Source organism: Helobdella robusta (genome assembly GCF_000326865.2).
Source record: "Helobdella robusta unplaced genomic scaffold HELROscaffold_8, whole genome shotgun sequence".
Lineage (NCBI taxonomy): Eukaryota > Metazoa > Annelida > Clitellata > Rhynchobdellida > Glossiphoniidae > Helobdella > Helobdella robusta.
The window spans coordinates 122,072-146,804 of NW_008705459.1; the positions used below are offsets into that span (position 1 = coordinate 122,072).

General features: G+C 31.2%; 4 protein-coding genes across 4 annotated transcripts; 3 read left to right on the top strand and 1 right to left on the bottom strand.

The window, feature by feature from the left end:
• Nucleotides 1-820: 820 nt before the first annotated feature.
• Nucleotides 821-4,812, top strand: HELRODRAFT_165284 (hypothetical protein; the record flags this gene model as incomplete). Its single annotated transcript, XM_009031916.1, has 5 exons — nt 821-932; nt 2,784-2,863; nt 3,661-4,113; nt 4,493-4,589; nt 4,736-4,812. The coding sequence occupies 5 exons, from the start codon at nt 821-823 to the stop codon at nt 4,810-4,812; spliced, it is 819 nt and encodes a 272-aa protein (XP_009030164.1).
• An 867-nt stretch (nt 4,813-5,679) lies between these two features.
• HELRODRAFT_70002 (hypothetical protein) lies at nt 5,680-6,015 on the top strand (the record flags this gene model as incomplete). Its single annotated transcript, XM_009031834.1, has 1 exon — nt 5,680-6,015. One exon carries the CDS (start codon nt 5,680-5,682, stop codon nt 6,013-6,015), a length of 336 nt encoding a protein of 111 aa, XP_009030082.1.
• Nucleotides 6,016-9,780: 3,765 nt separating this feature from the next.
• On the bottom strand, nt 9,781-10,206 carry HELRODRAFT_165286 (hypothetical protein; the record flags this gene model as incomplete). The annotated part of the gene is made up of 1 exon (XM_009031917.1): nt 9,781-10,206. One exon carries the CDS (start codon nt 10,204-10,206, stop codon nt 9,781-9,783), a length of 426 nt encoding a protein of 141 aa, XP_009030165.1.
• Nucleotides 10,207-21,519: 11,313 nt separating this feature from the next.
• HELRODRAFT_165287 (hypothetical protein) lies at nt 21,520-24,574 on the top strand (the record flags this gene model as incomplete). The annotated part of the gene is made up of 6 exons (XM_009031918.1): nt 21,520-21,538; nt 23,023-23,265; nt 23,340-24,030; nt 24,091-24,152; nt 24,229-24,401; nt 24,512-24,574. The coding sequence occupies 6 exons, from the start codon at nt 21,520-21,522 to the stop codon at nt 24,572-24,574; spliced, it is 1,251 nt and encodes a 416-aa protein (XP_009030166.1).
• Nucleotides 24,575-24,733: the final 159 nt, after the last annotated feature.

Sequence of the window (24,733 nt, forward strand, 5' to 3'; positions counted from 1 at the left end):
CTTATTCGATCATATCAGTATGCCTATAATAACGCAAAAAGTCATCATGTGTTTGCTTACAGGTGTTTTTCCTATGGACTGTATATTTAAAAACGAAATCTTCTGTTAATTCACTAATAACTAGATTATATTTTAATTTATCTAATAATTAAAAGATATAATACTAACCCTGTAAAATTTAAATTTAAGGTGTTAAATTTACATAGGACTTTATTTTTAAATGCATCAAAAACAAAACTCGTAGGTACCTTCCAAGAAGATTATATAAGAAGAAACAAACGCAAACAAAAATGCCAAAAACAAATATGGATGGCAGAGAAATAAGTGCTGATGTTCGCGTATCATGTATAATCATTGGTACCTTCCTGTCTACTTCAAGTGAAATTTAAACGCACCCATTCAATTAGATATTTAAACATGCCCATCAATTAACATTTTTTATCGTCCGCTTAAAGCAAAATGGCGAAAGTATTGAAATTGAAAAAATTAGCGATGATGGACAGGATCACGTTCCTCTGATTTTGAATGGAAAATATTTTAAAATTGAGTCTCAACGAGGTAACAGCGTGACTGCGAAATGTCTCATGTGCTTGCCAGCTGTAAATAAATGTGTAACGGGCAGCACAACGTCAAATTTGTTACTCACATGAAACGAGTTCACAAAAATTCGGTATTAGAATACAAAATATACAAAGAAAAATGTTTACTTGATTTAAAGGGAAATATAAAAAGAATAGCACACCCTTATTTTAAACTACGTTGGATACCACAACAACATGTTGAAAAACGCCGTACATTGTTTATTAATGCATGTATCCAAATGGAAAGAGATGTGAAAAATATAAACCAAATTTCAATAGATACAGCCACACAATCATCAAATAATGATGATTTTTTTGAATTTGTTAAGGTTGTTGATCAGTCCAGTAGCAGTAAGGTTCAAGTACAATGTGCTCTTTATTTGGAAGAAGCAGCAACAGATTTGATTTTGCTGGACAGATTTTCTATTATAAAAGAAGTTTTTACTAAGTTCAATACACCAGTACCTTCATCAGCACCAGTTGAGAGACTTTTTTCACATGGTGGTTTGATACACACAAAGAAACGTACCAGACTTGGGGATGCTGTATTCGAAAATCTAATATTGTTGAAGGCTAATGCTGATTTTCTTGAAAAAGATGATTGAAATATTAATTTAAATGAAGGAATTAATACCATGTCTATTATTATTTTAATGGAAAGATAATTGAACTAAAATATTAATATCATGTTTATTAACTTTAGACTACAAGTATATTATGTAAAATATATATAAACATATATATGTTTTATTTTTTGTATTAAAAACTATCTTTTGTTTATATATTTGGTATTCTTTGCTATTTTTATACAGAGTAAACTAAAAGTAGGTGGACAGCCACTGGAATAAATTTATGCATTATTTATATTAATACAATTATCTATTATAACTAATGTTACAACTTTGTTATTTGTGTTATATAATTAAAATTATATATCTACAATTATTTTAATTTAATTTAATTTCTTATTAATCTCTAAATAAATATTTTTTACTGTCCACCTACTTTTGGCTCACCCTGTATATTAAGTATTATGCTATTATTTGCATTAAAACTTTTAATTTGGATTTCTTTGTATTTTTATTAATTGCTTAAAATTTGCTTGTGCTCATAATAAAATACATTATAAAAAAAACTATCATTTTTCACATAACCAAAATATTTTGTCATCTTAGTATTGATGTATTATTATATTAAGTATTATAAAATGTAAACATATGTATTCATAAGACTATGTGACATTTATTAAATAAAATTCTTATGATGTAATCTGTAATTTCAAAAAGTTTGATGATGTAATCTCTAATCGGACACCTCATTGCAAAGTAATCTGTAATTTGTAATCAGATTACTTTTCAAAAGTAATCTATACAACACTGTATATATATATATATATGTATATATATATATATATATATAGTATTGTTCCGTCTTTGTGTTTTTGTTTTCACAGCGACTTTGATTCTAACTTAATTAGAATTAAAGTTAATCATGTGTTTCTTTGTTGGAAGAATATTGGTATTATTTATTTAATACCAATAATACTATATTAGAACTAAATAATACCAATATTCTTCCAACAAAGAATGATTAACTTTAATTCAAGTCGCTGTGAAAACAAAGACACAAAGACGGAACAATGCTATATAACTACACTGATGATGGCAGTTGATGCCGAAAAGTGTTTTTCTTTATATATAAATATATACAATTATTTAGTTATTACTATATATATATATATATATATATATATATATATATACATACATATATATATATATATATTAGCATCTGGGCACATACACAACGTATCAATTCGATCACCGAAAAGGGTTTAGGAATGCCGAAAAAAGCTTTTTGACTTTATCATACTTATAATATCTAAAAATTTTGGTATTGAACTGAAGAAAATTGAGAATGATTTACGATCACCCGTTAGAAAATTCGAAAAACTAAACAAGAAGCTAATTAACGCGGAACATGCTGTGATTTTCATAAATAATATTATAATATGTATATTATCGACAATATATATATATATATAAATATATATATATTTCAAACATATATAAATATATATTTTATTATATAATTTATCTAATCATAATTTAAATCATGATATATATATATATATATATATATATATATATATATAACGGAAATTAACAAATTATTTTAATTTATGTTGTTATTTTCATGTAGGTATATGTTTTTATTTGGTTTGGATTGGGTGGTCGTACAAGCTCGTTATCAAAGGCGCCGATTCCATGGGGCTTGGAGATGTTCGAGCCCCCCCAATATTTATTCCCTTGGGCCTGCAACAATGCTGAGTCCCCCCCAATATTTTGTCATAGAAATTTAATATTATTTTAGATATAATTTTAAATATTTTCTAAACTTTCCATGCTAATTTTCATATTTAGTTCTTGAGATTTGTATACCGTAAGTTAAGCAAAAATAGTGAAGTATCTCTGCTATCTTTCTTCCATCTTTGATTTAAGTTAACTTTTCATTGTGTGTTTGATCAGCGGACTAAAATTTAAAATCATTTAAAAAATAGATTAAAATCATTTATAAATTGGTTTAAAATGAAACATCGACAACCTACAATTGATTTTTCTAAGTTTGTTGCAAAAAATATTAAGATAAATAAATTTTTTACTGACTTTGAATTTAACTTAGTTGGTATTAAATTAATTGTGAATAAATTATTTTGATAATCAATGGAGTATTATTATGTTTTAATTGCTAAAATTTATCAAATGTAAAATTTATTAAAACAATTGTGTGTTTGATCAGCGGACTAAAATTTAAAATCATTTTAAAAATAGATTAAAATCATTTATAAATTGGTTCAAAATGAAACATCGACAACCTACAATTGATTTTTCTAAGTTTGTTGCAAAAAATATTAAGATAAATAAATTCATTACTGACTTTGAATTTAGCTTAGTTGGTATTAAATTAATTGTGAATAAATTATTTTGATAATCAATGGAGTATTATTATGTTTTAATTGCTAAAATTTATCAAATGTAAAATTTATTAAAACAATGACTAATGACTTAATAAATTTTAGCAGACAGTTGAATTGGAGGTTGCAAGTTCTTCCAGAAATATCCATGACATCATCGAGTTTGCAAGTTCTTCAAGAAATATAGATGACAACGACATCACAGAAGGGATAATTGACGAAACCAGTAATAAAACAATACAAAAACCTTTAGAAATTTTTAGTTTGGAATCAGAGAAAAAGAAGAAGAAACATACTTGGTTAAAATATGAGCCTGTTGAAGATAAGATATTTTGTGAAATATGTCAACAATGTGATGACCTTAATCTCTTTCAATTTTTAAGTAAACAGAATCATGCATTTGCCAGAAATGGATTCAACAACTGGAAACATGCCTTAGAAAAATTTAAAGCTCACGAAAAATCACTCAGCCACCAGGAAGCAGTTTTGAAAATAAATAATGTAAATCAAGGCACAAATGCTCTAAGTCAACAGAACTCTTTTATACAGAAAGATATGGTAACAGCTAGAAATGTTTTTTTTTTCAAAATTGTTACATCTTTGCAGTACTTATGCCAACTTTAATAATTTGTTAGAAATACGTTGTGAAGATAGCAAAAAATTGAGCTCTTGGCTGAAAAGAAGCGGATACAAATGGAATTCACATGAAATCCAGAATGAAATCATTGAAATGTTAGCATTTTCAGTTTTAAGATTATTTATATCTGAACTGTCTTCTGCTCCATTTTACTCAATAATGATTGATGAATCAACAGATGCCAGTATAAAAGAACAAATAAGCCTATGTTTTCGTCATGTATCAGATGATTTTACTATTCATGAGAACTATTGGGGATTTTATAAAACTGTATCGACTACTGCTGAAACTCTTTTACAGATCATAAAAGATGTTCTTTCCAGATTCAATATAAGTTTTCACAAGTGCCGTGGACAGTGTTTTTATGGAGCTGCTAATATGGGTGGGAAAATAAAAGGTTTATAAAAGCAAATTCGAGCCAAAGGCTTTTCATATTCATTGTTTGGCTCATTCTTTAAATTTATCATTTCAAGATGCCTTGAATCAAATTAAGGAATGAAGAGATGCAATAAATCTTGTTAAAGATCTTAACAATTTTATCAGAGAGTCGCCAAAACGGCTGTCATGGTTTTCTACATTACAAGCTAAAGATAGCACTTCTCTCAGACCTCTGTGTCTAACTAGATGGACAATGAGAGCATATAGCATTTCATCACTACTAGATAATTATCCAGCATTGATTTTGTTTTTTGAAGAGGTGTCAGAACAAAATACGGGTAATAAATCAATTTTTTTCAAAATTTATTTAAATTATTTTTAGTTTAGTTTACAACTAGTCCAATATCTGTAATTTATGTTAATTATGTTATGTTAAATTATGTTAATGTTAATCTATAATCTTCATAATAATATTTTATTATTAATTATTGATAACTTGATTTTTTGCTTATAAAAGACATTTTGTGAATTCAATAAACAAATTTTTTTGATTTAGGAGAAATTGGTGCTAAAAGCAGTGGATTTCTAAGAAGTTAGGAATCTTTTGATGCTTTCTTTGCCTTGAAGCTGACAAGTTTTATTTTTAATTCAAGTGAAACAGTGGCCTCGTCATTACAATCTTCTTCAATCAATCTTTCATTAGCTCAAAAGCAGATAGACGATCTCATGCTAATTTGGAAAAGCCAACGTGAAGACACAAAATTCAATGACTTTTGGCATGAAGTAACTTTGAAAGCTGCAAAAAATAATATAGAAGCACCATCACTGCTGCGCATAAGACGTGCCTCCAAAAAATGGACGAAGATGCACAACCTTATAAACCTTCTGATCCAAAGGAGTATTTTAAAAGAATTTATATTCAAGCCGTGGATGCCGCATTTGAATGTCTGAAAATTAGATTCAAGTCCGAAGGATTTTTTATTGCACAAAACATTAATAACTCAGTTCTAAGTGCTTTAAATTTGCAGGATCAGAATATAAAAGTTTCAAAGCTTTTAGAATATTACAGAAATGATATAAATGAAGATCGTCTTATTCTACACCTAAAAATGTTTCGAGACCTCATCTCCCATGATTGTAGTAATTCAAAAAAGGAAATCCAAAGTATACAAGATGTTATTGATCTAATGAAATGCAAATCTAGGCAGAAAATGTTTTCGGAAATTTTCAATGTGTTAATGCTTTTTTTGACATTACCTGTAAAAACTTGCACAGCAGAGAGAAGTTTCTCAGCCTTAAGATGTCTAAAAACGTATCTGCGATCCACAATGGGACAGGAGAGGCTGAACCATGTAGCGATACTACATTGCTACCGAACCTTAACTGAGTCAATTGACATTAAACAATTATGCAATGATTTTTTAAACGAAATGATTTACGATTAAAAACATCTGCATTGTTTTAATTTTGTTTGAATGTTTTATTTCATTACCTTCTATATTTATATATGTTTGAAACATATATATATATATATATATATATATATATATATATATATATATATATATATATACATATATATATATATATATTATTATTACGGAAATTTATATACAGCGCTTTTTTATTGTTGAATCTCAAAAGCGCTACTAAATCATAGACAAATAAGACGGACATTCATTGTGCAAATAAATAAGTTTTAAGTTGACTTCGAAATTGTAAATATGATAGGTTAAGGTCACGTAAGTATGGAGGTAAACCATTCCAAACAATCGGGCCAAGAACAGCAAAGTTGCGGGAACCCGTCACCAACTTTGTGGTCGGGATAAAAAATAAATTGCGCTCGGTTGATCGGAAGGAATATTTTGAAAAATGAGATTTGTATGATTCCAATCTATCGATGAGGTAGGGAGGTGCTGTATTATTGACACATTTAAACATCAAAACTGCCAACTTGAAGGAAACACGTTTTTCAACCCTCAACCAGTGCAACCTATTCAAAATAGGCGTAACATGATCGAACCACGAACCACCCAAAACCAACTTGGCCGCACGATTCTGTATTGACTGAAGCTTTGAAAAAGACCTTTTGGTGACACCATAAAAAAAGCCATTGCAGTAGTCTAGTCTGGAAAAGACGAAAGAGGAAACCAAGCTTTGAAGAACAGACGTGTTTAGTGATTTTTTGACATTGCGTAATAAACGGAGTTGGTTGGAGCTCAATTATTAATATGTAAATCCATCTTTAGGTTTGAGTCAATAATAACTCCAAGACTACGGACAGATGTGGAAAATTCAATGATGTCATTGCCGACACTGATCGATGAAATTTTGACCTTCGACAGTTGCTGCCAAGAACCAACCGGTAATATTTGTGTTTTAGATTGATTTAACTTTAACTGATTCATACTCATCCAAGATCCAATTTCGATGAGACAATCAGTCAGTTCATTCAGAGAAACATCAATCGAATCAACAGGACAAGAAACCAATAACTGAATATCATCAGCAAAGGCGTGGGAGCTGAACTCATATTTTTGAATGATATCAAAAACATCAGCAGTGTACATAAGAAACAACAGAGGTCCCAACACAGATCCCTGGGGGACACCAAACGATAGTTTGTTTATGTCAGAGAGGGTGTTGTTGTAAGAAACCTGCTGGGTGCGGCCTAAAAGATAGGAAGCGAACCACGATAAGACTAAATCAGAGAGAAAAAAGTTTGTGGAGAGTTTATACATGAGACGAGTATGATCGACACAATCAAATGCAGCACTCATATCAAGTAATGCTAAAAAAGAAACGCATTGACTGTCAACTGAAGAGAACAGCTGGGAGAAAATATCAATGAGTGCAGTTTCTGTGGAAAAATATTGACGATAGCCGGATTGATTCTTTGGCAACAAATTGTTTTTGTTTAAATGCTGTAACAATTGTTTGATAACAACTCGTTCAATGACTTTAGAAATGAATGAAAGATTAGAGATAGGACGGTAATTTGATAAAACGTTGTCGTCCAAATTTGATTTTTTTAGAAGTGGGGTTACAATAGCATGTTTCAAAGGGTTGGGAAAACTGCCAGTTGATAAACATTGGTTGACAAAAAATGTCAAAAATGGCAAAAAAAGATCTATAAATTTTTTAAATATGTATGTTGGAATCAGATCAAAAGAACAAGAACTGCCAGGGGAGTCACAAACTATTTTACGCAATTCATCTGGCGTGCACATTTGAAAATTTGAAAGATTAACAAATGCTTCAGGCAAGACAACCCTAGAGACATACTCAAACTGGATTGGTTTGTTAGTATTTTCTATAGTCGTGCTACGAATATTATTGATTTTATTGACAAAAAATGTCATAAAATCATTGGGGGAGAAATCATTTGAATGGTTATTATTGTGATTTTTAGATAAAATTTTTTCGAGGATGTTCCACAATTTTTTTGGTTGTTTTTTAAACGAATCAACTTGATTTGACCAAAATTTGTTTTTTTTTTGGGAAGATTGTTGTATTTTTTCTTTTAACGCTAAGCGCCATGCATTTCGATTAATATCATTTTTCATTTTCCTATACAATCGTTCCAGTTTTCGACAATTGCGTTTTAATGAACGACATTCAGAGTCAAACCAAGGGGCAGATAGTACATGAGTAGATTTGACATAACGACAAGGAGCAACTATATCCACAATCCTCACGATTTCAAAATTAAACAAATCCAACAGGGTATCAGCGGAAGATGAATTGAACGGCCCTGAAATAGGTGATTCGAGAACTAGTGAAGAAAATTGATTTTCGTCAATTTGATTCCATGAACGAGTAAGTTTCCATTTTTTCTGAGGTGTGGGAACAGAAATAGGGAAACAAATTTATTTTAATTAAACTGTGGTCTGAATACACATCTGGTGGCTCAACGGAAAAAAATTGTGAGGGAAGGTCAGAACTAGAGGCAATTAAATCTAATGTTCCACCATGAACGTGGATTGGTTCATTTATTCTATTTATCAATTGATATAAATCAAAAATTTCAAACAATTTCAATGCATTAAGGTCGTTCAAAAGTTCAACATGAATATTCACATCTCCAATAAAAATAACATAATTTGCTAATTTGCTATAATTTGATCAAAAACAGATGATAACTCATCAAAAAACAATGGTGATGGAATAGAAGACCCAGGACGATAAATTGCAAAAACAACAATAGTTACTTTGTTGAAATAAAATTTCACAACTATAGCCTCAAACGTCTTAAATAAAGGCAGCGGAATTCTATAAAATTTAAAATAATTTTTAAAAAATACAATTATTCCACCATGGTTAGGGTCGGCCGGCCTCAAAAAATCTATGAACACAAAATCAGGTGGCAGAGTGAGTCTAAGTGATAAATTATCAGACGACCCATGCCAGGATTCCGTAACAACAAAAATATCAAAATTATTAGAAAATAAATCGCGAACAGTTTTGATCTTATTCATAATTGACCTAATGTTCAACAAACCTAATTGCAATTTTAGTTCTGTGTCTTTTTTGGTAACTTCACGATCATTACTATCACTTTTATCGTTACCATTACAACCATCATCACAATCGCAAATACCACCATCATTACCACCACCGTTAACATTACCACCACAACCAACTCCACCACTGCAAATACCACAACCACAACTATCATAATCACCACAGCTGAACAAACTTCCAGCACCATCAGCAATACCTTCACCAGAAATCACTTCACCGGATGCTCTCTGAGTTTGACGATCCGCCACCTTCCCACCGTTCCCCTCACCTTGAATAAAAAACCCGGACACGAGATTTTTCTTGATTTGGCTTCATCAATTAGTTTTTTTAACTCGGCACGCTGATCAACTGTTAAATCATGACTGATCCATACTTTATCAAGATCTTCATGCATAGTTTTTAATTTAAAGGAATTTTTTAAGACTAAATCTTTAATTGCACAACTCCTCATTTCAATCAGCACCGGTCTAATTTTAGTTTCAGCTTTTGGACCCAGTCTAACAATTCTTTTAATATCCTGATCCTTGACTTCACTGGATAACTTTTTAATAATTCCTTTGACTCTATCTTTATCATCATCAGTTTCTTGCAAATTGAACATCATTATGTTATTCTCTCTTTCTTTCATGTCATTTACATTGGTTAAAGTTTTTTGAACGCTTTTTACCTCATCATTAACTAGTTCATTAACTAGTCACTTCGCATCGGACAGCATCAGCAAAACTTTTGTTCAAATCGTTATTAAGGTTACACAGCTCAGTACTCAAAACTGTGCCATCGAATCTTTCCGCCCCATCAACATTTCTCTGAATTAAACTTTTGATAGCTTCAAGTTCGCTCCTCAACAAATTGTTCGATTCATCAATTTTGTCAATTTTAGTGTTGAGCGCATCATTGCTATCACGCACAGCTTTATTTAATGACTTTACATCAGGAAGTAGTTTCATGCATTCATCACAATACCACTTAATATTGGACACGGAACTGATAACCTTGAAAGCTGATTTACTTATTCCGACACAGTCTTGGTGAAAAGCAAGTTGACATTGAAAGCACTGAATTGCGTCTTTATCTTCCATATTTCTAGCACATTGACATCCTTTGATCGACATTATTATTTCAAAAAGAATGTTTGCAAGTCAACTTATAAAATTATATTTCAAATGTCTTTAGAAAGTTAGCAGTCCGCAAGAATAAACAAGAAAAAAACAAAAAATAAAAAACAGCAAAACACTTCAACTTTCAAAACAGTGCAACTTCTATAAACTATCCTTTATTGTTTACAACTTTAACTTTATTACCGCAAATTCAAAATTTAAACCAAAAAATAGTGAAAAATAAAACAAAATTAAATTGCAAACAACCAACTGAACAAAATTTATATCCTCTTATTCTTCTAAATTTATACTATAAAACGAAATCAAAATTAAGTCGAACACTATAATATCCTATGAAACTTTAGAAAAATACGGAGAAAATCGAAAATACTGTTGCTGAGTCAAAAGCCAAAAAATATATATGTATATATATATATATATATATATATATATATAGTATAAAGTATTTTGAAAAATTTCATCACTAGGAAACCCAAAGTTTCCACTTGTTGGGTCACCGAAATAAAAGTTTAAACCGAGCAATTTACCAAATACAACAAAAAATATAAAAAAGATTAATGTAAACAAGTAAAATTTTCAATAATTAATAAACATAAACTAAATTGCCAACTTCTAATAAATAAGATTATAAAACTAAATAACATAATTTTACAACAAAAATTTTTAATTAACATTAATGAATGAAGAAATATAGTTCGTCAAAATCAATTGCAAGATTGATTTCTTAAATAATCCAAGCGTGTTTGAGTTTTTTACCTGGATTGGTAATAAGTCCCATAATCTACAAAAAACGTGTAAAACTGAATAGTTATAAAAGTTTGTACGAGGTTTACGAAAATATAAATCGGTGTTATGTCTCAAAAGTATTAAACGATCATTGATTAAATGGTTTAATTAACTAAGCATAGAGGAACAGTAATTTAATTTAAACATTTTATAAAAAAAAACATTAAAGTGTGTAGAATATGTTGTTGATGAACTTTTAAAATTGTGGATGAAAGAAACAAATGACTTACCTGATCAGATTTAAATAAACCAAACAAAATACGAATAGAAAAGTTTTGAAGGAGATGTAAAATTCGAATATTAGGTTTTGTAGTGAAACCCAAAATAGAAATACAATAACTAAAAAATGGCAAAACAAGTGAATTATATAATGTGAGTAGAATATTTTGAAAAAACTTAGATTTCAGTCGATAAATTATGCCTAAATTTTTTGTGAAATGAATTGATTGTGACTAGACCAGGATAAATTCCTAGAAATAATAACCCCTAAAAATTTTGTTGATTCAACCCTATTAATGCAAACATTATTTAGTAAAATTTTAATATTAACAACACCAGTACGAATTTTTGGACGAAATAGAATAAAGTTAGTTTTAGCGATTTTTATTCGTAAGTAATTGGATAGGACCCAGTTATATACATTAATCAACTCATCATTGAAAATTGAAACAAGCTGATTAACATTAGAATTAGATAATAACAATGTAGAATCATCAGCAAATAAAATGAATTTTAAAATTTTTGATAAATAATAAAATCATTAATAAAAATATTAAAGAGTAGAGGACCAAAAATGGAGCCTTGGGGAACACCGGTAGAAATAGGAGAAAGAGAAGATTTTGAGTTATTAATCTGAACATATTGATATTTCTTTTAAATATGGAACAAACCAATTATAAGCAATGCCTCTAACACCGTACTTAAATAATTTATACAACAAGATAGTATGGTCGAGAGAAACGAAAGCTTTAGATAAGTCAAGAAAGACACTGATACAAATTTTTTTATAGATTCTAAAGCATTTAAAATAAAGTTAACTACATCGGCTATAGCAAACTCGGTGGAGTGTTTGGCCCGAAGACCAGATTGATTAGAGATTAATAAATTATTTGAGTTAAAATAATTAGTAAGTCTGATAAAAATAATTTTTTTCAATAAGTTTAGCTAGGCTAGAGATTATAGAAATAGGGCGATAGTTAGTAACATCATGAGGGTCACCCGATTTAAACAAAGGTATGACTTTAGAAATTTTTAAACATTTTGGGAAATAACCGCCATTAAATGATAAATTAATTAAATGACAAAGAGGTGAAATGATATTTGTTATGGTTGATTTTAAGAGAAAATTTGAAATTAAATCGTCACCAGAAGAAGAGTTATTAAAATTAGTCACAGTATTAAGAATGTCAAATTCAGAGCAATCAAACAAAACAAATGAATTTATCATATTAACACGAAACAATTGTTTAAATTTTGTGAATAAGGTACTTTTGTGATTACATGCAGAAGCAGCATTAGAAAAAATTTATTATTAAAACAGTTACAAAAACTCAAATCATCTTTAATCATTTCGTTGCCAAAATTAATAACAAAAGATGGTGGTTTATTTTTAACACGATTTCAAAATGGACCAAGTTTTTTTACCATTTTCTTTACTTTACTAAACCAAAAATAATAATGCAGATTTTCGAAACCTTACACGACTTTGAAAATAAATTTTTATACTTAATGTAATTCAGACGATCGATGAATGACGTTGATTTTAAAAACTTCCTACACAAAATATTTTTCTTTTTTGATGATACAATTAAACCATTGGTAATCCATGGTTGCTTTTTTCTTTTAATTGCAGGCTTTGCTGAATGTCAACGTTGCACAACAGCATTTTTAAAAGCCTTGATGAAGAAAGAAAATGCCTCATCAATATTACAATAATTAAAGAAAGAACCCCAGTCAAAAATTTTAAGAAACAAATTTAATTTGCAAATATTATTAAAACAAAATTTGAAGGATGAAATTATTGAATTCGATGATATTAAGGGAATTGTAATTTTAAATGATGTAAAAATTGGAAAATGGTCGGATAAAAATGAACAGATGACACCAGATTTATGTGGAGTTAAATTGGTCGTAAAAATGTTATCAATTAATGATGACAGGGTAGTAGTGACACAAGTAGGAATGGTGATTAAAGAATGAAAATTGAACAAATACATTAAATACAAAAATTCCTTACCAATGTTATTGCATTCACTACTAATTAAATTAATGTTAAAGTCACCTAATATATATACAGATTTACTTGATTTTGGAATTTTTAAAAGTAAACATATTAAATCATTTATAAAACAATTCAAGTCAGTGTTGGGAGGCCGATAGATAACATAAACTAAATAATTAGAATAATCAATATTTAGCAATTCAATGATTAGCAATTCAAAAAACAGAGAAAATATAAAAGGTCGTCACGAGTAATATATTTTAGAAAACTTGAAAGAAATATACCGACACCACCTCCTGTGGAGGAAACACAGTTTTTTGAAACAAAATTAAATTCAGGTAACTTAATTAAATTAGCATTTAAGTCGTTAAGCCAAGTTTCGGTAATACAGATTAATGAAAAACAATCATTGCATATATTGATGAGAATAGCAAGTTCAGACATTTTATTATCAAGACTTCTGCTGTTAATATGCATTATTGTGAAAGAATGCTGTAGATTGATAAACTGATTAACTTTTTCTGGTAGTTAAAAAACAGGCTGGTTGAAGATATTGTTGAAGACATTGATATCAAGATCTATTGAATTTAAAGTGGTGTTTATATCATTGGAGAAATTGTCATTCAGATCAGAGTCAAATGAAGTTGTTAAATTGGAATTAGCCATGATGAGATGATGGTGCGATAGTGTTTGAATATGTTTGCTGAGCTTGATTGTTGAAGAAACACCATTCGTGAAGAATGACATCATTTGGCCAGTTTTCTTCATTCATTACCTTATCAAAATGTGCTTCTAGGAACAAGATTCTGATGGCAGCGCTGGTTTTTGCGACACTGGTTTGAGAGTTGATATTATTATTTGAACTTTTTTTTATTAAAAACAGATTTGGTTAAAGGAATACAAGGTAAAGCATTTACATTAAAAAACTTGAAATAATTGAAAACGTCTTCTGAAGTACATTATCTAATTTACCGACATAGACCATTTTGTTACGCGGCTCAATCTTAATTGGTCTTAATGTTGATGAACAGTTGGTTTTTTACCAATCACTTTTTAAGTCTGATCAATTTTCTGTTTGCGTTTTACAAATAGAGGAGTCTCTGATTTAACCACGACTGGAGGTAAGGTTCTGGGTTTTATTTTATTTTTACTACGTTGAACTAACGTGAGGTTATCGTCAGTCTGATTGTCATCACTTTGTGCATCATTAGTATCTCCATCTGCTCACGGTAATTTGATATTAAACGTAGGTGTTTTTATTGCTTCCCTATTCGAATTAATATTCTTGTTGATACGACGTGCACTGTTTGAAATCGCGTTATTTGAAGGTTGAGTTAAATTTGCATCAAATTTAATACTTTCTGCTGCAGCAACTGGTCTATTAAAATTCAAATCAATCATCGTTTAGCGTCCAGAGACCCAGTTCTCTCGAGGTAGGACGTTGTTTTTTTTTGCCATCAATTTTTTGCGCCAAATTAGGCGATCAGTTGTATCCATTTCATTTAAATTCAGAGCTTTCATGTCTTGCTCGATTGTTTGCGACCAGGACTTTTTTGGACGGTCTTTGGGACGTGTGCCAGGTACTTCAACATCTGCAAGAGAAGTTATGGCACTGTTTCCACTTTGTTTGACATGACCAAACCACCTCAGGCGGTGTTGTCGGCATTCGTCCTTTATATCATTTAAACCAGAACGACGCAGGATTCCGGTTGATTTGATGTGGTCCTTCAGACTAATTCGTTGTATCCATTGGAGCATTTTCATATTGGTTTGGTGAAGTTGTTGCTCTAGTTTGGTTGTCATTGGCCATGTTTCTGCACCATATAACTGTTAAATTTTATGTTTTATTTTAAAACATTATGATTTATGATATACATTTATTTTCTTTAGACCAAATGTTCTTTGCTTTGTATGTAACTTCACTTTTTCCTTTTCTGTTGTTCCGGTTGATAATAAACAAGTCAAGAACGTTTCTAAGTTCATTTTCGCTTCTGTTAATGTATTTATGTATTATATCAATTAATTAAAACGATCTACGTGACAAGAAATTTAACAGGTTATGGGCCCAGATAACGTTTTTCTTAATTAATTGATTTGACAAAGAAAAATTAGAATGAAGAAATATCGGAAGATTTTTTTTTAAAGACTGAAGTGAAAAGAAAACACGTGCTTTTTCATTCTTTTGAAATCGATATTTTGCTTTTAATTAAAAAATCAAATTGAAAAACAAGGAAGAAATGGATCTAACAAAAGTGCAAATCAAACACCTAGGAGGCAAAATTAATTGGTTGAACTGGAAATCGAAAGTTTGTATAATACTACGCGGCATTCCTGATGCAATGGACTTTGTAAATGGCAAATTAAAAAGTCCAGATAAATTAAACGATGACTCAAATAAAGATGAGATAGCAAAATATCAAACTGCTTTGGACAGATTCAATAAAGCAGATTCAATAATGCTATGATTATTCGGTCAACCAACATGACCGATGAAACGTATGAAAAAGTTCGTTCATTCAGTAATGCCAGAGATGTTTGGTTAGAACTTCATAGATCGTATGATGAAGTTAATGAAGATAAAGAATACAACTTATGCATGAAGTTCTTCAGTTATAAAATTGCTGAAAATGATGATGTTGTCACTCATGTTACAAAACTCAAAAATCTTTGGAAAGATTTAAAGGTCGAGTTAGGAAAAGATGAAAACAGTGACTTATTGTTGAGGTGTCAAATAATCGAAACTTTGCCAGAAAAATATTTTGTATTTGCTGCAAGTTGGAGATTGTTAAACAAAACTGAAAGAACAGTTGAAACACTCACAGATCAATTGCGTAGCTATGAGAGATCCTTGGAAGGCAAAACTAAAAGTAATAAAATATTATTTGTCAAAGCAACAAGTGAAAAGTAATCTCAAAACATGAAAGGTCAGAAACAAGATAAATTTGTCAGCAAATCAAAGCGGCTGATATGTCATTACTGCAAATTGCCAGGTCACATCGTAAGAAATTGTGAAAAATGGCATTCTGATGGTAAACCAGCAAAACCAATAAATAACAATCTACGTGATGACAATAAGAAGTCACTAGTTGTTATGGAATCAAGTGTTTTTGCAATTGATGAGTCAGCGTACACTGATGAATGGTTTTTTGACAATGGTGCAACATGTCATCTAACTTTTCAAAGAGACATATTTCAAAGTTTTTGAAAAATTTTCTCAACCAAGTAAATTATAGGTTGCAAATGGTGATGCTGTAAAAGCTTTTGGAAAAGGAATTATTCATCTTCAAGTGAAAGTGAATAATAAATGGCAAACTGTTAAACTCACAGATATCTGGTATGTGCCAAAGTAAAAAAAAATCTGTTCTCAGTACTAGCAACTCAAGATAAGAACAGAAATAGCTCTTTTATTTCAACCTCAAGCAGTTGTCATCTACTTATTGACAATGTGATAAATGTTGTTGGAATAAGAAACAACAATGGAGGTTTGTTCAAACTTGTTGCAAAAAATGTTAGACCGTTGAATTCTGAAGTTGAAGTTAACTTTGTCAATGATCAAGATGCAATGCAGTTATACCATGAAAAAATGGGACACCAGAATAAGAAACATGTTAAAATTGACATGAAACGTGAACTAAACATCGATATACCTGTAGACAGTGAATTATGTGAAAGATGTGTCTACGAAAAGTTACGTCGATTGAAATTTGGAACTCGAGTAAGAGCATCAAGACCAGGAGAATTAATTCACACTGATGTATATGGTCTTTTTTGCTTCTCATTTCCAAATTAAAGATACTTTGTTAAACAAAAATCAGATGTACCAGAAAGACTCAGACAAATGCTTGCAGAGTCAAGATCAGCTGCTCATAAAGTCTCAAAAGTATTAAGTGACAATGAAGGTGAATTTGACAACAAAGATGTCAGATCAATTTTACAAAAGAAGGAGTTAGACAACGCCTAACTATGCCTTATACACCTCAGCAGAATGGTTGCAGTGAGCGTGATAATCGAACGCTAGTTGAAGTAGCAAAAACCATGAGACTGGCTTATAAAGAACTGTTTCAGGTCTTTTGGGCTGAACTAATTAATACTCAACCAAACAGGACCATCTTCTGTAGAAGTAAAATCACCGTATGAAGTGTGGTTTAACGAGAAACCTAAGATCTACGAATAATTAGTAGCAAAGCCTATGTTCATATTCCTATGCAGAAACGACGAAAAATGGATACTAAAGCTGTGAATGGTATCTTCGTTGGATATGAAGGTGACGATGGCTACAGAGTTTTTGTTCAACCAGGAAATAAAATGCTTTGATCAAGAGATGTTGTTTTTGATGAGAAGGTTGTCAAACCAAATTCAGTGATTTTGCGAGAAGAAAGTTGTTTAGATGATACAGTTTCGATTGATGTTGAAATCAAAAATGATAATAAAGAAACTTTGATTAAAGAAAGTATTTCAACTGATGAAGATGTTCACGACCGTAGTCCAGTTTCATCTGATAAAGACTAAGGTATGGTTTTGCGTGACAGGAATAATATCAAAAAGCCAACTCATTATGATCCTTTTGTTATGTCTGCATTATGTGAAGTACTTGAACCAGAAAGTTACAAAAATGCCATTCAAAGTGATGAAAAAGATCAATGGTTTAATGCCATGAACAGTGAAATGCAGTCATCAGAGGTAAATCAAACGTAGGATTTGCTAAGTCTTTCAAAAGGTCATAAGGCAATACTGGGTTTACAAGGTAAAACACAATCTAAATGGTTCTTTTGAACGTTTTAAAGCCAGGCTAGTGGTAAAAGGTTTTTCGCAAAAAAAGGAAATTGACTATGAAGAAACCTATAGTCCTGTGGTCAGAAGTTCAACTATAAGAACACTATTAAGTGTTGCTGCAAATGAAAAGATGTCACTCATGCAGTTTGATGTGTCCACAGCATTTCTGTAAACTAGAAGAAAATATCTACATGGAGCAACCTGAAGGTTTTAAAGATAATTCAGGAAGAGTCTGTAAACTCAAGCGAAGTCTCTATGGACTTAAGCTCCAAGATGTTGGAACAAACGCTTTGCTGAGTTTTTGTAAAAAAGAAATTTCAAACAAAGCGATGCAGATACTTGTTTGTTCATTAGAATACAGGAAGGAAAGAATTTCATATTTGCAATGTACGTTGATGATGGGCTAGTTGCAGGAACCGATAAAAAAAACTAAAAAATTTTGAAAAACAATTAAAGTCAGAGTTCAAGATAACATCTAAACCTGCAACATATTTTCTTGGATTAGAAATTAATCAAGATGAGAAGGGAAATATTAAAGTCAGTCAGTCATCGTATACAAGAATGATTCTTGAAAAGTTTGGGATGAGCCAGTGTAAACCCTGTACAACTCCGATTACAAAATTTGAGGAATTCGATGAAAACAAAAATGAACACGAGGAAGTGAAATTTTCTTACAGATCAGCAGTTGGTGCATTGATGTACTTGATGACAAGAACAAAACCAGATATTGAATATGCAGTTGGAGTAGCATCCAAAAGTTTGAAAAACCCCAGCAAGTTTAATGTAACACAAGTCAAGCAAATTTTCAGCCATTTGCAAGGCACAGCTGATGTCGGTATTGTTTACAAGTCTGGCCAAAACAATACACTTATAGCCTAGGATGATGCAGATCACGGAGGAGATAAATCTAGAGGAAGATCGACATCAGGAGTAATCTGTATGTTTAGAGGAAGCGTGATCTGTTGGTTTAGCTAACGTCAATCCTCAGTTGCGAGTTCAACTACCGAAGCAGAAATTGTTGCCGCAAGTGAAGCAGCTCGTGAAGTGATATGGCTCAAACGATTGTTGAACGACATTGTAGATCTGAAGAAAAAACCAGAAAACTTTGTCGACCATGAAGCAGCGATTCGTTTAGCACACAATCCAGAACTTCACAGAAAAACAAAGCATATCCACATTAGACATTTTTTTGTCAGAGAAAAGGTTGCAGAAGAGGAAGATTCTGTTGAACGAGTTGCGACAAAACTTCAAATTGCTGATGCCCTGACAAAACCAATGGTAGAACCAAGATTAAAGAATCTGATGTGTGTGATGGGTTTTCAGAACGTTTATGTTAAGGTAATCATTTTAAATAAAATGAGAAGGTGTTAAGTTGAATGTTTCATTTTAAAACATCATGGTCTATTATATACATTTATTTTCTTTGGACCAAATGTTCTTTGCTTTGAATGTAATTTCACTTCTTCCTTTTCTGTTGTTCCAGTTGATAATAAACAAGTCAAGAACGTTTCTAAGTTCATTTTCGCTTTTTTTAATGTCCTTCAGTATTATATCAATTAATTAAAACGATCTACGTGACAAGAAATTGAACAATAACAAGACCGGACGTATCACAGATTTATAAAGTCTTGATCGTAGTGGTAGTGGGATGTCACGCCGCATCAATATAGAGGCAAGGAGATGCCATTTATTCCAGGCTGCACGTATACGTGCTCGAACGACAGCTTCAGCTGTTCCAGTTCAATCCAGAACATCCACTAGATATTGAAACGATGTGACTTTTTCTATCTTAATGGCTTCAAAAACATTGCTATTTCGAATTTGTTGTTGTGGATTGATGCAAGCAGGACAAACAAAATTGGACACTTTAGATAAATTACCAATTATTTTTGAACAACGTTTGTGACATCACTGGCTACACTGCTGACACTTGATTGAATTGTTACCTACACCAGCTTTACAAACTGAACAGGGCCATCGTCCTGTAGCTGTGCATAGAATGGGTTCACCATTGTTCATTGTTATGGTTTTGCTGATGTTGACTTTGAATCCATGATCGGCGAGTCTGGTGTTCCAATCTTCAAACATCTGTGCTGCATTCTGCTCAGACGTGGCTGTTAAAACGATATCATCAGCATATATTAGATTTCAAATGTCACCAGTGCGTATTGGCTTTGTGATTTCTTCCATCACAGTTATAAATAACAGTGGATCGAGCCTTGGTGAACTACAACGCCGATGTCAAATGCATCTGTGTCTCCAACCGTTGTGCTGACGAGAGTCTCAGTATTCGTATACATTTCCATCACAAGTCGAACAAGATATTCTGGAATGAGTTGTCGACGTAGACTCCACCTGATTGCTTCACGGGGAACGATCAAATGCTTTTTCAAGGTCTACAAATATGTGTCATAGTTGTTGATGCTTTGCGAGATACTTCTATTGCAGTTGCCGAAGGATGTGAATTGCTTCAATTGTTGATTTCTCCGCTAGGAAACCAAATTGATAATTTCCGATTGTGATGCATGACGTTAATCTTTTCTCAATGATTTTCTCGACAATTTTTAGGGAGTATTCTAACTGACGTATACTATGTTCTAACAGACGTATAAATGTTCTATTAAAATTCAGAACTAGAGAATTTAATCATGCATCCAACCATTTGTCTTTATTAGTTGTCTCATGCAAAATTAATTCATCAGTGTCATTTTCAATTTCGCTTTTATACAATTCAACTACATTTTTCAAACGTTCTAAGCTACAAACAAACCCTTTCCAAGAATAAAAATCAGAAACGTTGTAAACGAAATCCTCATTACCCAATAAACCGAGATTATTGCTTAAAACATACAATAATTCATTAACGACAATTGCCTTAGGCACAATATATATATATATATATATATATATATATATATATTTATATATATTTATTTATTTATTTCTTCAAAGACACAAAAAGTAAACAAAAAGATACTTGTAATAATGCCTTAACTAAAAATTGTCAAAAATATTTCTATGAGAAAACTAAAATGACTAAATTTTTGCAAGACACATTGCATAGTTACACAAATATATATATAAATTATATAAATATATATAAAACATTATTCTAAGTTATGATAATAGATGACAATTTATAAAAAAATATATATATATATATATACATGACGTAAAAGACAGAGCAATGAAAAATACATACGTACATACATACATACAACCACATATATACATACATACATATATATTGTTCATTGTTTGTTTTCTTCAAAGATACAAAATAAACAAAAAAAACTCGTAATAGTTTTACAATTAATAGTAATAGTTCTAATAACTAAAAATGTTCTACAATGATTCAATGAGAAAACAACAATGATCAAACTTAAGCAGAAGTATACAAACACATTTTCATAAACACCATCTGCACAGTTACAAAAATATAAACAACATTTTTTCAAGATATGAACGTAGATGGCAAATTGATGAAGAATGTGCATACAAAACGTAAATAGTCAGAGTAACGAAAAATGCCCATTAGGATAGTCCGTTAGCACAAGGATTCATGGAGGTTTATAAGTACAAACCAAAATTTTGAGATTTTTTTAAAATGATGCCAGATTATCGATGTTTTTAATGTTGAAAGAAATCACACTGTTCCATAATTTAGGGGCAGTATGAGATATACAATTGTTGCCCAAATTTAATCTAGATGTATATATATATACATACAGATATATACATATACATAGATGTATATATATATATACATACATACATATATGTAAATATATATATACATATATATATATATTTTATTATTATTATTACTATATTAATATATGTATATATATTATTTTCACTGCATACATTCACATACATATACGTATATACATATAATGAAACTACATAGGAGTGTTCAAATAAATAAATGTACTCATTAACATACACAGCAACATCATACTAGAAACATACATATACATATATCTAGACACATATCTTACGATCCTACGCATATAACCAGGGCATCGAACCGGAACTGAACCGTAACCGAAAACAGTTAAAAACCGAAATTTTGCTCAGAACAAAAACCGTAACCGAACCGAAATATTGTTTGCTAGTTTAACCAAAACCAAAAATCGTAACGAAATAAATAACGGTTCGATGCTAAAATTTTAAAAGAAAACATTTTTGTCAAATTAAGAAAAAAATATTTAGATAATATTTCGTCTTTTGAAATTTTATGTTTATTTTTATTGTTTTTGAAAATTTGTTATCTCTTTTCGCATGTTTTTCCGACTGAGTTCGCCAATAATTTGAGTAAGAGTTGACACGTGAAGAGAAATCCAATATAATCGGAGAAATTAGAGATCAAGTGAGATCATCTTCAAAATTTTGAAGTACCAGCTACACAAGTGAACCTGGAAAAATCTGGTTTTAGATTAAAATTTATCCTCAAAGACTGCAGAAGTAGTTTCAATAAAAACATTTTGGAAAAGAGGAAATTTTCAACTTTTTTAAAACAATCTTATATCTATATGAGTGATTTCAAAATATCTTTGTAATGATTGTTTTAATTTTTAGAAAAAAAAATTAGAAACGTTCCTTTTTGAAATGAAAACATTTAAAAATCATTTTTGTTATTGATTTCTTATTATTAACAATCTTAAATTTGATTCAAATTGACGTTGTTTTAGTAGTTGGATGTCCGTAACATGCGTATGAGGAACTATGCGTGAAAAAATTAAGTTTCAGAGCGAAACCGAAACTAAAAAACGATATTATTTCAGGAACGAAAACCGGGACCTAACCAAAATTCGTTTGGCTGATTGAACCGAAACCGTAAACCGAAAAGAAAATAATTAGGTTCGATGCCCTGATTCAAACATTAGATAAACCTAAGGACGTCATACAATCAAACATGTAAACAGCTGTAACGTATGCAAATTTCATTTTCAAAGCTCGTTTTCAATATTTTTTAATGTTAATTATTGTTTATGCATTTGTAATTGTCTCCATCAACTTACTCTCAGTAGTCCATGCAACGATCGACTTGAAAGAATCTTACATAGGATGCTACCTAAACATCAGCTCAACGAAAACAGTTGCATCAGTTGGCTCAGTGGATGAATGTTCAATAAAGGGCAAGTTGGAAATTAACAATATGATTGTTTTGAAGAGTGGAAAAGAATGCAACTGTACTGGAAGGTTAGATTCAGCAGTAGCTTCATCCCAGTGTGATGTTCCTTGCGACAATAAAGATGCTTGTGGTGGAAGTGATTCATATTCCGTTTATAAAAGCAAGCCACGAGTGACGCACGATGACTACGCCAGTTTTCAAACACGTCAGACAGATGTTATTTTGATTTTGATATCTGTTTTGAGACAAATTATACGTTTTTCCAGAAGATCGACACGTCGAACAGATGTGGTTGCTTTCAAGAACATGGTACAGGAAATAGCTCCTTCACAGCATTAATTTGTGATCCGTGCTCAAGTGACGGATCCGAAGTTTGCGGATGTTATCACCAAGGTCATGAGACAAAAACAACGATATTCGCAACACGCTTCCAATACGACTTCCAACGAGGAGTATCGACTTATTCTCACTGCAGAAACAGAAACAAAGAAAGTTACAAAATAACTGCAAACTGTCCTGATGGATGTGATCCGGGATGGAGAGGTGATTCATGCAGAGAAAGAGATTGCTCATCAGGTGGAGGAGATTGTCCTGTTGGAATGGAATGTATTGAGTCCACGGTGAATGGTAATAAGTACGTTGAATGTATTTGTCCACCCGGTAATGTCAGAAACAAATGGAACCAATGTGAGGTTTTCAGGAAAAATTTAGCCTTGCATAAACCACCTTATTACAGTTCACACATTATCGAATACGACAATCACGAGGTGGGTGCTCATTACAAAATACATTTAACAGACGGCAACTATGACGGCTACCACATATCTCACATATTTGATGCCATGCCAGCCTGGATGGCTGTCGACCTGCTCAGTTTATATTGCGTAGGATTCATCAGAGCGTACAACAGAATAAATTAATGGCTTAAAATGATAAATAGAATGAACTGGTTTGTTGTTAGGTTGAACGAAACGTTCGACGTGAGCAATAGAGAAGACATCAGGGACAAAGTCAACTTGTGCGGTTTCGGACCAGAAAAAGCGATACAGGGCGGAAACCCCATTATTGTCTTCTGTGAGAACTTCACTATCTTCACAAGATTTTGTTTTCATTCAACCATCTGATGAAAGAATGAAAGATCATCACACTGCACTTGCAGAGTTGGAAGTATTCGAGGCTGGATGCGATCTTTTCAACGGGAGGTATGGTGTGGAACCGTGCAGAGAAGAGAAGAAAGAAGGGGCAGTCACCATCCATTGTTCATTTGAGAAAGTATATGCAACACATTCGTCTAGTAATAGATTTTTAATTGTAGGAATCATAGGTGCCATGCTAGCTGCTTTAGCTACGTCTGTTTTGGCGGCTTTGTTTTTTAAAAAAAGAAAGGAGAGGAAGAAGAGGAAGACAAGCAGTCGGAAGTTTCGTCTGAAGAAGATGAATTGTAGATGGATAAAATGTTTCGTAATCAACTTCATTCACAATAAAATGATGATATGCTTATAAATTGAAACGATGAAAAAAATTTCTTTAAAGACAACATTGTTTTAATGTATTTTTTTTATCTTTCTTTTATTGCTAAATTTCTTTCTTAAGAATAATGTTTT